Genomic DNA, 17,570 nt, shown 5'->3' on the forward strand with positions numbered 1-17,570 from the left:
TAAGTGGGAGGTGACAGGGTAGAGGGGACTTAGTCCGGGGTTGCCTGAGCTGGTAACTAGAGTAAGAAGTTTGTGGTGCAAGTTAGAGGGAAGGCGGTGGGTGAGTGGATAGGAAACAGATAAAGATAACCAAGAAAGGTGAGCAAAGCTGCTTTGTATTATGCCAACAAAAATACTGTGTTTGGCCTTTAAAACAACACAGTAAACTGCAATATCTGACACTGATATTATGGTTAAAAAAAAGAAATAATACATTTGGGCTAAATGTTAGGGTGCCATTATGATGATCTAACCAAATGACAAAGATCTGAATTAGTACAGTGGTAGTGGAGAGGGCAGACAGGATCTAAGGTGTTTAGAAAGTAGAATTTGGTAGAACTTGCTGACCAGTTGCGTGTTGGGGAAGAAGTTAGAGGAAAGCTTGGAAGCTGGATGCTGTAGATTCGTTCTTGGGTGACAGGGAATTTGGGAGGAAGAGCTAGACGATGAAAGCAGGTTTGAACATATGACGTAGGAATGTTTCCCCGAAAATAAGACCGGATCTTATATTCATCTGTGCTCCAAAAGACGCATTAGGGCTTATGTTCAGGGGATGTCATCCTGCAAAGTCATGCTAGGGCTTATTTTCAGGTTAGGTCTTATTTTCAGGGAAACACGGTAGAGGCCGTGTGAGAAGAGTTGTTAGTAGATAATTAGCCATTTAGATAATGCTTATAATCCTAATGTTGGCTAATATTTGTTGATAGTTCTGTACTTGATGCTATGCAGGGAGTTTTGCGAGGATTATGTCATGTGATATTGACACCCTTTGAATAGGTAGGCGCTGTTGGTGTCCTGTTGTGTAGCTAAGGGGAGCAGTGTTTCGAAAGGGGCGTGCCGTTGGAAATGGGGGCTGCGCTTTGAAGCCAGGTCTGACGGACTGAAATCTGTTCGTAACGTAACCACATACCGTATTGCGGAGGGAGCTTTGGGCTAGAGAGGTAGACTGGGAATTGTAAGCCTATTGATAGCAGGTCATGGCTGAGCCCTTCGAGGGGCAGTGTTTTAAGTGAGAAGAGAATAGGGCCAATCAAAGAACGGGAGAAACACCAGTTTCGGGGGTTAGCAGAAGAACAGGTGTCCTGGGTGGGTGGAGGAGAGAATCAGAACAAGTGATTGCCCAGAAACTCAGCGTGGAGCAAGCTTCCCAGAGGAGCTTCAGGGGAGCATGGTTCTGAGGAGGCGCACAATTGTACTGGGCAGAAGGGTGAATGGGACGACTGCTGTGTCTGGTTAGATGGCACGCTAGCTATTTTGCAGGATCCTGCCACTAAAAACATAACTAAATCCTGCAAAAATTGCAGCTAACGTAATTTCATTTTAATTTTTAATTTATTTTTTTTTAAAGATTTTTATTGGGGAAGGGGAACAAGACTGTATTGGGGAACAGTGTGTACATCCAGGACTTTTTTCCAAGTCAAGTTGTTGTCCTTTCAGTCTTAGTTGTGGAGGGTGCTGTTCACTTTCAAGTTGTTGTCCTTTCAGTCTTAGTTGTGGAGGGTGCTGTTCACTTTCAAGTTGTTGTCCTTTCAGTCTTAGTTGTGGAGGGTGCAGCTCAGCTCCAGGTCCAGTTGCCATTGCCAGTTGCAGGGGGCGGAGCCCACCATCCCTTGTGGGAGTCAAACCAGCAACCTTGTGGTTGAGAGGATGCTGCTCCAACCAACTGAGCCATCTGGGAGGCAGCTCAGCTCAAGGTGCCGTGTTCAATCTTAGTTGCAGGGGGCAGAGCCCACCATCCCTTGTGGGACTCGAGGAGTTGAACCAGCAACCTTGTGGTTGAGAGCCCACTGGCCCATGTGGGAATCGAACCGGCAGCCTTCGGAGTTAGGAGCATTGAGCTCTAACTGCCTGAGCCACCGGGCCGGCCCCAACAGCTATCGTAATTTTAAAAAATAAACTTTAGCATAGCTTTGGATTTACAGAAAAGTTGCAGCGATAATACAGAATTCTCGTATACCCTGCATCGTGTTAACATCTGACATTAGTAGAGGCTGTACTTTATTTGTGGAATTCCTTGATTTTTGCCTAATGTCTTTTTCTGTCCCAGTATCCTGTCCAGAATTCCACGTTATGTTTAGTCATCCCGTCTCTTAGAGTCCTTCAGTCTTTAACAGTTTTGAGGAGTACTGATCAGCTATTTTGTAGAATGTCCCTCAGTTTGGGTTTCTTTGTTGTTTTATGGATTAGTTGGGTTGTAGTTTCCTGGGAAGAAGAACATAGAGGTAAAGTGGCGTTTTCATCACATCGTACCAAAGGTATCCTAGCAACATGACATCGCTGATGATGCAGGCCGCGATCACCTACCGCAGTAGTGTTTGTCAGGTTTCTTCACTGTAAAGTTACTCTTTTCCCCCCTTGTCCTGCTGTACACGTTGGGAAGAAGTCATTGTACACTACACGTGCAGGAGTGGGAAGAGGTTCCCCCTGGAGGGGGCAGTGTATGTGGAAATTATTTGAAAGTCTATGTATGGAAACTTATAGGCGTCATTTTGATGCTCAGCGTCTGGTGTCACTTACAAAAGTGAAGACTCAGCTCATATTCTTCACTGTGAAGACTCAGTTCACAGGAAAGCCAAGGTTGCCCTAAAGGCAAATGCCCATATAAGCACAAAAGAGAGACTGGCTTTGGGCCCCAGCCCGTGAAAGCTCTGTGAGGAGGATGGTACATCAGACCAAGGTCAGTACCACCCCTGACTTTGCCAGAGCAAATGCAGATAATGTGTTGAGAGGAAGCGCCTTCTGATTAGGCTCTCTGACTTCCCACAGATAAAATGCAACAAAATATAAGCTCGCAATAAAAGAGAATTATGAAACACAAGGAAATCAGCCACTATGAGTGAGATCTGGTAGAAACAAACCCCTAAAGACTTAAACTGTTGGAATAGTAAGATATAAAATATAAAACAATTGTGTATAAAATGTTTAAATTAATAAAAGATGGAATCTAAAAGACAGTAAGAAATTAAAGGCTCTCAGACGTGCTTACGTAGATTTGTAGAAGAACCAAAGTGAAGTGTTACAAATGAAAAATAACAGTTGTTGAAATTAAAAGTTCAGTGAATGTATGGATGAATGAAATGAAAGATGGATTGAAAGTAAATTCCCAGGTTGTAAGCTTACAGTTTTAAAGGCTCTTCCACCGCCGTGGTAAGATTAGACTACTGGGAGCAAAGGACAGAAGCAGAGAGACCTATTATAATAGCACTGTAATGGCCCCGGGGAGAGGTGATTGTGGCTTTCACTGACTGGCAGGAATCAAGGTGATAAGAAGTCAATGATTTCTCGATATCTTTTAAAGATAGAACAGATTGCTAACAGCATGAGAAAAAAGAGAGGAATTCGAGATAATTCCCAGGTTTGTGTCCTGAGTGATAGAAGGATGGAGTTGTCATTGACTAAGTGAGGAAGGCTTTGAGTGGACCAGATTTGGGGGAGATCAAGAGTGTAGGTTTTGCGTTTGTTTTTGTTTTAAATTTTTCGTGGGGAATGTTGGGGAACAGTGTGGTTTTCCAGGACCCATCAGTCATTGACCTTCAATGTAGTTGTGGAGGGTGCAGCTCAGCTCCAAGTCCAGTCGCCGTTTTCAATCTTAGTTACAGGGGGCGCAGCCCGCCATCCCACAACCAACTGAGCCATCCGGCCGTCCCTCCGGCCGCTCAGCGGCAGCTCGTTGTCTTCAATCTAGTTGTGGAGGGCGCAGCTCACTGGCCCGTGTGGGAATCGAACCAGCAACCCTGTTGTTCAGAGCTCACGCTCAAACCAACTGAGCCATTAAGGCGCCCAAGAGTTTAGTTTTTAACATGTTGAGTTTGCGATGTCTTTTAGGTAGTAGTTAATGGAGATGTCCAGTTAGATAGGTAGATACGTGGGTCTTGAGTTAAGGGAAAAGGTCTGGGCCTTTGCCAAGGGGAAAATGCGAAAGCATAAATAAACAATATTGGGAATGGAAAAGGAGACATGCCTATAAATAAGTAGAAATTTAAAAATTATATGAACAACTTTATGCCAAGAAATTTGAAAATTCAAATGAAATGGACAAATTCCTGTAAAAAAAAATTTAAGAGCGATCCAAGAAGCATTAGTAAATTTGAGTAGTTCTGTAAATACTAACCAGATTGAATCAGTAGTTTATAAAATCTTCCTATGAAGAAAACATCAGGCCCAAGGAACAAACATCTTGGGCCAGAGAGCAAGAAGGTGCTTAAAGATGAATGTGATCATATCCAAAGTATGTAGAAGTTTACTCGGAAAGGATTTTACTGACTGCGTGTGGGACAGTTTGTGTCAAAAAGAATAACAGTAATGAATGAAGAAACCCGCCCCCCTTGAATCCATAGGCATGTTATTAAAAGAAAAGAAAGAGAACAGGGAGGGGCAAAAAGGGGAAACTCTTCTTTATAGAAGAATGTCAACCAATAAGTTGCATATGATTTTTTTTTGTATGTTCAATATTAAATGACGAAAAAAAAATTTTTTTTAATAGTGAATAGTAAGTGAGGAAGTAGAGAGATATCTGGCCATTGTAACAGACGGTTAGTTCCAAGTATTTGAATGAAAAGGTAGCTGCGATGGATTATGTAGTTAAACAGTGGTTATTTTCAAATGTGAGTGACTTCAGTATACTGGGAGCCATTACCTAGTTTTTTAAAGCTGTATTACTAAAGTACATGGTAAATAAAAGTTAAACAATACACGTGTTATAAAATGAAAAGGAAAAGTAAGTTGCCTTCTGTCTTCTTCCTCTATATGCCCAGTCCCATTATTAACAATTTCTTGTGTACATTAAAATCGTTGTGCAAACATCACTACAATCCATCTCCAGAACTTGGTTCGTCTTCCTAAACTAACTCTGTACCCATTAAACAATAACTCCCATTCCTCTGTCCTTAGCACCATTCTACTTTCTGTCTCTGAATTTGACCATTCTAGGTGCCTCATATAAGCGGGATCATACAGTATTTGGGCTTTTGTGACTGGCGTATTTGATTTAGCGCGATATCAGGGTTCATCCATGTTAGGCTTGTGTCAGAGTCTCTGCCTTTTCTAAGGCTGAGCAGGATTCCACTACACACACACGCGGACACACATCCATATCCCGTTTTGTTTACCCATGTGTTCTTAAAAGAGGACTATCTATACACAGAGATTTTTTAAAATTATAAACAGATGTTCAACTTTACAATTAATAATTTTGAAAGCCTAGAAACAATGTCCATGAAAATAATAACCCTACTAGCTCAGGAAATGGAAAACCTGAAAAACGCCTCAGACCCAGCCGGTACTCAGCCACATTTGTGTGATCGTGTATGTGTGTTTGCTTTTATTAACGTGTGTTTTATGGCTAAGTATTAATTTGAAATAATGTTTTGTACTTTCAAAATTTAAACAAGGATGTTTTTCATATCCAAGTGGATGTTTTTCTCAGGGTGCATCAGATCTCATCAAATTTTTAAAAAACCAGAAAAACTCTGTAACTTATATTCATGAGCTCTAACTATTCAGCATTTAGTCTATATTACATTTTTCTATGATGAGTAATGCTGTTTAGATCCTTTTATACCTATATCTTGAGGCAAGAGTGGAAATGCTGGATTGAAGGGGATGCAGCTGTTTAACTTTACAAGTACTGCCAACTTGTTTCCCATTTAAAACCTCATTGAAAGTACTTTGAAGCGATCAATACAATTGATAAATCTTTAGCCAGACTAACTAAGGAGAAGATATAAATTACTAATAAGAATGAAAAAAGTACAGCTCCTGCAGACATTCAACTTCTAGAAGTTGTATAGTTAGGTTTTACATTTAGGTCTATAATGCATTTTGAGTTAGGTTTTGCAGATGGTATGAGGTACAAGTTGTGTGTTTTTTTTAATGGATGTCCAACTGATTCAACACCGTTTGTTGAAAAGATAGTGCTTTCATCATTTTTTCATTGAATTGTCTATGCACCGTTGTCAAAAATCAATTAACGATATGAGTCTATTTTCTGGACTCTGTTTTTCTTATTAGATAGGTAGAGAAAAAGTCAGGGCACAGTATCTAACTGTGACAACTGGTTGACAACAAGTTCTGTGGAAACTAATTCTTCTAAATTTTTTGTAAATGTATAATTTTACAACTCCTGGGCTCAGATGTGCTTTGTTCGGGGTGTTGGCACTGATAGTGACATGTCAGATGATACGCTGGTTAATATATTGTTTTCTCATGAGTTATGCTTTCCTGCTCTTTGCAGCATCTGTCTTCCTCGCCTGTTAGAGAAGTGGAAGGCGTGGGGAGTGAGATAGATTGTCGTGATGTACGTAAGCTTAAGCATATAGTCACCAAGGTAAATTTCTTAAAAGAATCCGTACGATATATTCTAGGTATTCAAGGGAAATGTTTTGGGAATTAATTTGTTTGGATCAGCCACACTAGTGTTTCCCTGCATTAATGTAAATAGTCAATAGTTGTCTTGTGCTATGATACTCATTGAAGATGAAAAGAAGTAATCGGACGTTTGGGGGCCCCAAGTTAGACTAAGGCACACAGGCAGTCAACAAATACATAGAAAAGAAGTAAAAGGTATAATTCTGTCTTCAAAGAGTTTACAGTTTAGCCGAGGAAAAGCTGATACGTGAAACACTGCATGATATTAACTCTAAGAGCAGTCCGAGTTCGGAGCAGAGAAAGATGGAAGTGTTTTGAAGAGCTTTCATTGAGGACCAGGAATTTGACTTGATTTTGAGATGAGAATTCTAATGAATGGAAGGAGAAGAGTAAGATCATTTTAGATGGGAGAAAGTGTGAACATTTTTAAAAATCTATGAGCAAACAGTTCAGCTATGTGATTAACCGACATTTGTATTATGCATGAACAGAGTTTTGGTTTGATCAACTCTTTAGAACATTTCGCTGATTAAATGTATGTGCATAGTTATTATCCTGCATAGCTATTAGGTACGAACAGTTAAACAAGTCCTGTAAATATATTCAGTATCGCTACAGGCACACCAGCCATTGCTGAAGTCAGCTGAGAAAACAATTGGCTTGAAGCTCTAAGACTTCTTTGGAGACGAGGGTTCCCAAGTGGTTGGGCCTCTGAGTTTTTGGCAGCCTACACGTTTCCCGGGCCTCCTACGTGTTAGCAGCCAGAAACGGAGCAAGGGGAGTCCTGGGAGTGGGCGAGTTAAGAATCATAAAGCCTTTTTTCTCCCCGTTTTCAGAGGCGAGAGTTAAAGAAGAAACTGTTATCATATCTTAATTTAGATGAGTTTAATTAGATGGCGTTCTCTCTATACCCATCTGATGCATACTAGCTTAGGAGGAAGGGAAACTGGGAGAAAACAACTACTGTCAGGGAAGTGTTTGGGTTGCTCTGCAACAAGTACAGCTATTCAACATAAATTACTGATTCCTTCCAAAAGCCGTTTGGGCTATTATATTCATTTTAAGATATGGAAATAAAGGCGCAGTGACATATAATTTCAGCCAAGGTCCTGACCCAGTTACCGCGTTTCCCCAAAAATAAGACCTAGCTGGACCATCAGCTTGAATGCGTCTTCTGGAGCAAAAATTAATGTTAGACTGGTCTTATTTTACTATAAGACTGGGTCTTATATAATGTAATACATAATATAATATAACATAACATAACAACATAATATAATATAAAATACTGGGTCTATAATATAATATAATATACCGGGTCTTATGTTAATTTTGCTCCAAAAGACACGTTAGAGCTGAAGGTCCGGCGAGGTCTTATTTTCGGGGCAACGCGGTAGACTTATAGAAGATGGGCTTGGTTAACAAGGGATGGGAGTAAAAGATGATTTCTTCACATCTTAGATCATTGTGTGGTGTTATCCAGGAGATTCCAGAATATGCGTATTTGGGGGTAATTGATAGAGAGAAGCAGAGAATTTGGAGCATGGGGGAAGATTTTGGAAGGGAGGCGTGGCTGGTATTCATTTACCCAACAGAAGAGATTTATTGTATACCTGCTAAGTAGCTGATTGGCACGGAGGTGGGTACAAAGCCACGGGGGTCTGGTGGGCTCCGAGGGACCAGTGCAGCATCTGCAAATGAGCTGTTTAGCCGTCTTGAGGAAGGGCATAAAATGGAGCAGCAGAGGAGTACTTTCTTTTTAATCTTTAAGGTATTATTTTAACTACATAAATACTTGCCTAAGGCAAATTCCAAAAGGTGTACAATAAAAAATAAATTAGTCTATCATGACTGCCCTGGTCTCTTGATGGCTCGGTTTCCTTCTGTAGCGGCATCACTGTAGCAGTTACTTGTCTGTCTTCCCAGAGGCATTCTCTGTGAATATAAAGTATGTGCTTGTCGGTATTTTTTATACATGTAGAGTAGCACACTAGACCCGCTGTATCTTGTGGTTTTCACTTTACATCTTGGAGCTAGTTCTACAGGGACTATAGAATGTCCTTGTGTTTTTTAATAGTTATGTGCAACTCAGTTGGGTGACGGTAACCTTATTTAGCCAGGCCCCTGTTCATGGATTTTTAGGATACTTCCAGACGTTTGTTGGAAATAGTGTTGCGAAGAATATCTATACTCAGATCTTTGCACAGAGAGGAAAGCGCATCCGTGAGATAAGTTCCCCGCAGTCTGGCTACCGTATCGAAGGCGGTGAAACGAGACGCAGAGATCAGTGCTCAGCAGGTTTGTTGTAGTAACGATGAGAGACCGATAAGGTGCTGGCACAGGGAATGGGGTGGGAGAGGATGCAAGAAATGATGTCATCCATCAATTCTAAGTTGCACATGGTTTTTTCACATTTTTGCATGTTTGAAATCAGTGTGCATTTTCCAGTTGATGGCTTCAGTCAACTAATTGGAAGTACTTGTAAAATTTCTTGGTGGCACACAAAATGGCGCATGTTATAAACAATGGTTCCTTAAATTCAGAAAAAATATCGTTATAAGGAGGTAGGATTGACAGGACTTAGATATAGAAAATAAGGGGTAGCAAAAGTCGAGGTTGATGCAGCATTTTTGTTTTCACTTTCAGTATGTAAACGGTTTTTCTATTTTCTGTATGGTCTTCATATTTAATAGTTACATTAACTTTGTGAATTTAATAAACCAACTCCACTATGGTGATTATTTAGGTTCTAAGGTTTTTTTTGGCTCTTTGCAGATCACTGATAACACTGAAGAGATTTGTTCAGAATTGGGCAATATTTGGATTTAGTAGGTTTCTAGATAATTGTGTATAATGATATTTAACAAATGTTCTGAGTGCAAAATCATTTAAAGAACTTCTGAGTTGATACCTTATAAATGTTAAGAGACGACTTTGAAATTTTTCGTTGATCGAAGTCATTTTATTTGGGACTCCGGTTCTAAAATAGTACTTAAGACCACAGATGAGCCTTAAAATTTGTTCCTAATTACAGTATTTATGGTTTTTTTTTTATAAACAACCTTGTACAGACATATACGCATGACGTATGTAATTGGTAGGATATAATTCCATAGAGTGAATCACTCAGAAATGAAATCAGTTGAATGTTTTGATGCTTGGAATTCCACCAGCAAATTTAGGGAGATGCAAACTTACTGGTTCTTCTGTTTCTCTTCATCTTTGTGAAGATAATTTTATTATTTCTTCCAGTTCATTAGTTAGTATTTTTCTGTGGCCTCTAATTGCTTTCTGAAAATAATTGCCGTTGTCCCTGAACGTTTGTTTAACTTTGTTGTTAATTGTTCTTGCTCTTAAGTTCTGACTACTTATAGATGAATTCTGATAAGTGTAACTATGATGTGACTTCCATTAACCTATAGACCTTGAGATCTCTAATTTCTGTGTTGGGATGTTCCTTGTACTTCACTTTATGGAGCATGTGCCAGGCTTCCCATACTGTGTATCACTGAGTTAGTATGTTGTTTTCCAGTTCCAACAAGGACACCTCATCAAGAGGGAATTTTACGTACATTCAAGTTTGTTGGTAAATCTGTTCCCAGGTAAACTAATTGTAAATCTAGGCCCCAAACAAAATATTAAAGCTGTTTGTTTTTTAAAAAAATAGTTCAGTAAACAAAGTAAGCACCTCTGACATCTGTACGTATACCACTGTTCAGTATTTTAAGTTCATAAAAGAGAAATAAAATTGTAGTTTAGCTTTAAAAGGGGCCTTAGAAACCATTTGAATGCATTAATTTTACAGAAGCTTAGGCTAGGTCTTAGCTTAGCACTACACGTAGGTGACCACGTCCTGATGTGATCAACTCCCCTTTCACACTCATAGTGTCCAGTTAGATGCTGTATGTGGGACGTTAGATGCTATGTGGGACGTTAGCTGCTCTGCGGGACGTTAGATGCTGTGTGGGACGTTAGATGCTGTGTGGGACGTTAGATGCTCTGCTGGATGTTAGATGATCTGTGGGACATCAGATGCTCTGTGGGATGTTAGATGCTCTGTGGGACATTAGATGCTGTGTGGGACGTTAGATGCTGTATGGGATGTTAGATGCTCTGCTGGACGTTAGATGATCTGTGGGATGTCAGATGCTCTATGTGACGTTAGATGCTCTGTGGGACATTAGATGCTGTGTGGGAAAGAATGTTCCGTCCTCATGTAGTGGTTGGTGGAGCAGTGTGGCACTCAGATTTCCTCTAAAGTTCAGTGTTCTATTACCTTGATGTAGTAGATAATTATTCTTGTTGACCCTCAACAGAACAACTAAGTGATTTTAAGGAAGTCAGGATTTATATTTTTAAAGAGAAGATACGGATTCTTTGGAAAAAGGTGTAATTTTCTTTTGATTTGTGTGGCACTGCCATTTTTGTACTAAATATTCTCACAAATAAATATTTATTTAATTATAGGGTATTAAAGCCAGAGGATATATTATAGATAATCTAATACAAATCAGTTATCTTATATGTTCTTTTTTCAATACAAAAAATCATATTGTAGAAATTTTGGGAAATAACTGTGCGGTTTTATATGTGGTATATGTACATTTTTCTTTCCTGTGTTTTTCACTAATTCTAATGCAACGATCTGTATGTTATTTACAGACACTTATCAACTGCATAATAATGGATGTACCTTTACTTAGCTACTATTGTTATTCTTCAGGGTACTTGTCGTTTTTCTATAATTATAAACAACATTTTTGTCCATGTGGCCTTTTCTTTTTGTTTTTCCTTTCAACATCCATCCTCGTTTTACAAATGGAGTCAGATTAAAGCTAGTGGAAGTTAATCCTTCCCAAGGGTTACAACTCAGGTGTTCTGACGCTTCTTCTGCTGCGCCCTTTCCCTTGTACCGTCATGCTTGTTCTCTGTGATTGAAGGGCCACTTGGGCTGAAAACACTTTCTACGTTATATCAGCTGCCTTAACCCATTTTTGGAACAAGGCAGGGCAGACATAAAATATTAATAATATGTCGAGTTAAAATTATGTAACCCTTCTGCCATCAGGTTAATTTAACAATTTTATTTTGAAGATACTTCAGCTTAAATCAGTAACCCTCCTTTTCCTACTGTCAGTCTCTTTCCCCTTCTTCATAATGCTTTCAAGAGGGTTTAGTACTTAGTTTCTAGATTGTTGAGGAATTACTGTTGTGAGAACACTAACTTTATATCTAGATGAATTCATACAGCAGCCCCTAGAAACCTAACTGTACCTCCAGGGAAGTAGTCGCTTTCTATTCTGTAGTTTTGCAGAAGGCAGCTGCCTGTGGGATTATTAACCAAACCAAATGGAAACTACGCGTTGTTCTTCACTCCTTTTCTTTTCCTTGTATTTTCCTTCTCTTTTTTTCTGATTTATTAATTCATGAAATAGTTACAAAAGCCTGTTATGTGTTTGGCATGGTCCTAAGTGCTGAGAATTCAGCCGTAAACAAAACTGACAAAAATCCTTCCCCTCACGAGGCTTATGTTCTCATGGCTTGGGGGGTGACCGGCAAAACAATCAATTATGTAGCATATTGGGAGATTACGTGTTATGTGGGAAAAGAAAGCAAGGAAGGAAGATAGGAGTGCTGCAGCCTGGTGTTGCAGTTTTCCTGGTCAGGGAAATAGAGCAAGTCACTGAGAAAGTGACATTTAGGCAGAGATTTAAAGGTGATGGGAGAGCAAAGCATAAGAATACATGGGCAGAGGGAGCGAAGAGCTCCAAGGACCCGAAGGCAGGGAGCGTGCCGGGTGTGGTGCACAGTGGCCAGGATGGGGCGAAGGGTGATCAGGACCTGGGAGCGGAATGAGAAAGCGGGCGGAGAGAGAAAGCAGGCCGGTGTTCAGACCTTCAGGCCATTGGAAGGACTTGGATCTTTTCTCTGAGTGAGGAGGAGAGCCATTATTGGAGGGATTTAAGCAGGGGAGCAATATGGTCACATTTCTGCTTTCAGAGGATCACTTTCTGAGTTGAGATTAGACTGAAGTGGGACAAAGGTAGAAGTGGGGAGACCAGTTAGGTGGCTACTACAGTAATTCACGCGAAAGGTGATTGTGACTCAGATCGGTAGGCAAGACGTGTTTTTGTTTTTTTTTTTAATTTGTAGTTTTTAAGTAATTTAAAACTGGTTAGTCCAAACCTATATCTGATACACAAATTAATCACATCAGATTGCTATGTCCCTTGAGTCTCGTACATTTTATGCCACTGATTTGTTGATGAGACTGGGCCAGTTGTCTTGTGGAATATCTCACCATCTGGATTTGTCTGGTTTCTTCGGTGCAGTGCTATTAGCTCTTTGTATTATTTCTAACAATAAAATTATTTGCTGCTTTTTCTAAAACACCCTTCTGTATAAAAGCTTTTCATAGCTTCTTGATAGCCACAGAATAAAGGCTAACACTTTTTAGCTCATTATTTAAATCCCACCAGAAATTACCATCTTTGCCTAATCTCCCGCTGTTCTTCCACCCGAGCCTTTCTGGTCAGGCAGAAATAGAAATAGACAGTGGTTAAGAATGAAGATTCTGGAGCCAGCTGTCGTTAAATCCCAGCTTTACCGTTTATTAGCTGTGGATTCAGACAATTTACTTCACTCTGTCTCTTAAGTGGAGATAACAAATCAGTTGATATTTGCATCACCTTTAGAACAGTGTTTCATAAGTATTTGTCAAATAAATTAAAAATGCTGGCCTAAATTTCCCCTTCTCCAAAACAAACCCTTATTGCACTGTCCTATTCAGCACCTTTGCTCATGACTTTTCTCACCGGACTGCTCTTCCCTTTCCTGCCTACCCACGGAAATTTAAATTCTCCTTCAAACATTGAACTGATATTAATTGAACACCTATGGAACCACGGCTCTGATCCAGGTGCAGATGCTGACTTAGTCCTCGAGGACGTGACAGTGTCTCACCTTCAGTAAGTTTCTAGAACTCTACCGAGGATGCAGACTAACGAGGTCCCTGCAGCGTGCTAAGTGTTATGACAGGTTGAGTTCAGGGTGCACCAAAGGCAAAGTCACATGGAGTCAGGAAGCTTCTGGGAAGACGTGAGGTGTAAGCTGAGACTTGAAGAAAGAAAAGGAACTGGCCCATTGAAATGGGTGGCAAGACCGAGGCAGAGGGTGGCGCTTGGAGATTAGAACAAAGTGCAGTTCTCCAGAGGGGAGCTTTCGGGGGAGAGAGTGGCTAACGGTGAGGCCAAACAGGGAAGCAAGAGGCAGGTGCCAGAGGGTTTGAAAAGTGTTAGGATGGGCCTTCTCACCTCCCACGCCTGTGGGCATCTTCCCAGGCTCCTCAGCCAGCTTCTCTCATTGCTCCTGAACTTCCGTGCTCTGACTACAGTGGGGGGTTGGCATTGGGGAAAGTGGCAGTAAAATAGTCTGAGGTGACTTGTTTTGGGAAGAAGTAGAAATGAGATAGGGGGTCAGACTCTGACATGAGTTAAATAGAAAATTTTGGACTTTTTCCTATGGATGAGAAGAAAATACTAAAGATTATTCAGGTTGGGTAATCACAGAAAAGGAAAATTCTCAGAGTGGGAGGGAGAGGTTTCTAGGAACTGTAATTCATTAAAAATGGAACTTTGGTTTTTGAAGGGGAGAAGAGATGAGACTGGAAGAGAAGGTTAAGATCCAGGTTATAATGGAGACTAAGGTATTTGGGCATTTTCCAGTAAGAAGTTGGAAATCATTGACAGATTTGATATGAGAGGATAATGTTTGCATATCTGACTTAAAACCTGAAATCTTGAAACACTGTCCTGTGGGTGAATAGAGAAGAGCGCTCAGGTGAGAACCCCGGGGAGCAGTGACATTTAAAGCATGCCTGGAGGCAGAGCTGCCTCTGTACCTGCCCACCTGTGTATATAGGGGAGGAGCCAGGGAGGTTGGGGGGAGGAGTCAGGAGAATGGTTATGATAGAAACCCAAGGAGGAATTACTAACAAATGATTCTGTCTGCCCAAAGCCACAAAGAAATAACATTTTAAAAAATCTCCATTGGGTTTTAATAAGTTGGAATTTATTGTTAACCTTGGTAATTGCTGTAACCTTGGAGTATTAGCAACATAAATGAGATAGCATAATTTATATAAAGCTCTTAGTATAGTAGATTGCTTATTTGAGTTACAGAATGAAAAGGTAGCTTCTGTAATTAGGGCATTAAGAGCAGTCACAGTGGAGACAGCGAGTACATAAAACTCTGAAAGATCTTGACTGACGCAGATGCGTTGATCTGGATGGGTTTAAATATGGATGGATAGATACACTTTTTTGAGAGAAGTAATTCCCATCTAATGAATTCTGCTTTCTCTGTGAAATTGCATGGAAGCTTCTCACCTGAGAGTGAGAAGGAATGCGGTAACTCGGGGCTTGACAAGAGTGGTCAAAGTTTGAAATGGCTCTTACAGCAAATGAGAAGAGATGCTGACTGAGGGCATTGAGGGTCCAACTGACGGAGCCTGAATTTATGTGGTTTCAGTCCTCCTGGTGTGATTTTTCTTCAGCAGGACCCAGGAGCAGAAAGAAAGGTGAAGTAAAGGCATTCTGTTAGATGAATCCGGATTTAGGATTTTGTCGCATATGCTAGAAAGGATAAATTTCGGGGGAGGAAGAAAAGACAATGAAAGTTTAAATAATGAATCAAAGACTCTGGAATTGATTGAGAAAGAATTGAATATTGGAAGAGACTGTAGAGAAAATAAAGAACTAAGAGTTTGTTGAAATTGAAGAACAAATACGATGGAAATGGGAGGTTGTGGTCAGAAATGGGGATTTTGAAATGTACAAAGGAGTGGTTCTTGGAAGTCACTGAATTTGAGATCAAGAAATCGAGAGGCTAGAGAACATGATGGACCATCCATATGAATATGAAAAGTGTCCAGGATAACAATGAAACTTGGGGTGGCGTTGCTCAAGGTTCCAGATGGTGAATTGATTGGGCCTCGTCATGGGCCTTTGAGAAAGGTGGACGTAGGTGAGTTTAGGGGATCAAATTGCCGACTTACCAGAACATCATCTAGCGGTGAAAGTAGCAGCACTAGCAGTGGGGCCTGTCTTCCTTCCAGTAGATGGGAGGACTTGGGTGTGTTTGAGTGGTATCTGGACTGGCTGATGGAAGGAGTCTGTCTGCAGTAATCATGGAGATAAGAGGAGGTGAAGCAATTTGCCCAAGGTCACATTCCGATTGGATTCTAAAGCCCTTGCTCTTTCCACTAGCCCTGGTGTTTTTGCAGCAAGTCGAGCTGCTTCCACTCAATTTTTTATCTTCCTAAATGTTTGGGAGAACAGTTTTGTTTTATTTTAGCTTCTCCAGAGTTAATGAGTTTTTTTAGTGCCGAGTATCTACAAAGTGAAGTAGAAATTACTCAAGTACCTTGAACAAAACCTTAACCTGAAGCAGACAAGGGTTTTAAGCATTAGGTTCAATAAATTAATCACATGAGTTCATTTATCTGTCCATCCATCTATCCAATCGCAGTTACACAGTTTGAGAACACTATTTGGAATAAGTTGAACTAAGTATAAATTGACTCATTTGCTTTTCTTGTCTTTTGTCATGTCTAGCTGCCTATCCCCACCGTTTGAATCTCTTTTACCTTGCCAATGATGTCATACAGAACTGTAAAAGGAAAAACGCAATCATATTCCGTGAATCATTTGCTGATGTACTTCCTGAAGCAGCTGCTCTGGTGAAGTAAGTAAATTCCTACTGCTCTTGGGATCTAAGCTTAGAAAATTTGGAATTTTAGTTTTCCTTTTGACTCATTATTCGTAAGAATTGTAATAGTTGCACATGCTTGGAGAGCCAAGGATATTTTGCCGAAATTGTTCATTGCAACTTTCCAGCTAGTACACACATTTTTCCTTTGTTCCCTTTTTGGAAGCTTGTCTTTTATTTACTGTCTGCCTCCTCTCTCCTAATTTGACCGTATATATCTCCTGGTGGTACTCTCTGGCTGTACTTCTTTCAGACTGCTGCTTTTGTTTTTGTGGTTTTGTTTTTTTCACACATTTTCATACTTCTTTCAGAGTCTGAAATCTTGCCCCCTCCATGAAATCTGTGTAATTAAAGGGAAATGGAAATATGTATTCCCAACTCCACATTGATTTACTCCATTCTTAGCAAAATTGTATCCAGTATTTCCTGAAGTACTGGAATACTTATTTCCGATCTTATTTTTGTCCTGTATTAATTGTTTTTCTTGTGTTTCGTTCATATTTGTAAGTTGTTTGGTCAAGAGAGACACACACAATTGGAGGATAAACAGTTATATGGAACAATCAAAATAGCTAAATATTTCCTCAAATTATATATAACGTATAACGTATAAATATATGAATATTATATGTTATTGATCCATTTGTCAGCATTAACCCTGTCAGAACTGAATGATCCTGTTCCTTTGGATCGTTAACTTGAGATGTCTACTTAGGTATTACAAAAGATTAAAATAGGGTCCTACTTGAATGTACTAAGTAATAAAGATTTATACACATGTCAGAAGTACATAAAATAATAATAATAGCACCTAACATTTATTGGACACTTGAAATTGACCAGATATTATACAATATTGTATATGTGTGCCTTAAGTCATTTAATCCTAGAACAGCTTAGAAAGTGGTTACTACTATTACCCCATTTTAAGGAGGAGGAAACAGTGGCTTAGATTAAGTCGGTTGCCTAAGTTCTCAGAGCTCCCTGGGTGGCGGTGCCGGGCCATGGAGGGTGGGGCTTGCAGAATTCCCACCCACTCCGTGGAGACCCCAAAGCCCATGCTGTTTGCCACTTAACCACTAATCCATGCTGCCTCTCTACATAAAGAAACCCAGTAATTTTGAAAAAGAAAAGCAGAATGCTGGATGATCTCCACTTAGAGTTTCTGCTGTATATATCACTGTAGTCTTTTTAAAACTTAAACTAGTATTTCCTAGATTTAGATTTCATGACCTAGTTCACCGATTAATATAGGGTTGTCAGCTTCTATTTTACCGTCTAAAGATACTTCAAAAATAATTACTTTGTATTACTATTACTATTTCACAGGAAAAGGTGGGAAGGACTAATCTCAGAATAAAGAACAGTCCTTTAATTAAAATTTTAAGCTTTGAAAA

General features: G+C 39.9%; 1 protein-coding gene across 4 annotated transcripts in view; it reads left to right on the forward strand.

Annotated features, from left to right (window-relative positions):
• RPRD2 (regulation of nuclear pre-mRNA domain containing 2) overlaps positions 1-17,570 on the forward strand; it is a 66,028-nt gene that overhangs the window by 13,255 nt on the left and 35,203 nt on the right. For all 4 annotated transcript variants that reach the window (XM_019739934.2, XM_019739935.2, XM_074318765.1 and 1 more), the window contains exon 2: positions 16,020-16,149. In XM_019739934.2, the coding sequence (XP_019595493.1) occupies positions 16,020-16,149 (130 nt within the window). The remainder of the gene's footprint in view (positions 1-16,019; positions 16,150-17,570) is intronic.

This window comes from Rhinolophus sinicus, linkage group LG14 (genome assembly GCF_036562045.2).
Source record: "Rhinolophus sinicus isolate RSC01 linkage group LG14, ASM3656204v1, whole genome shotgun sequence".
Taxonomy (NCBI): domain Eukaryota; kingdom Metazoa; phylum Chordata; class Mammalia; order Chiroptera; family Rhinolophidae; genus Rhinolophus; species Rhinolophus sinicus.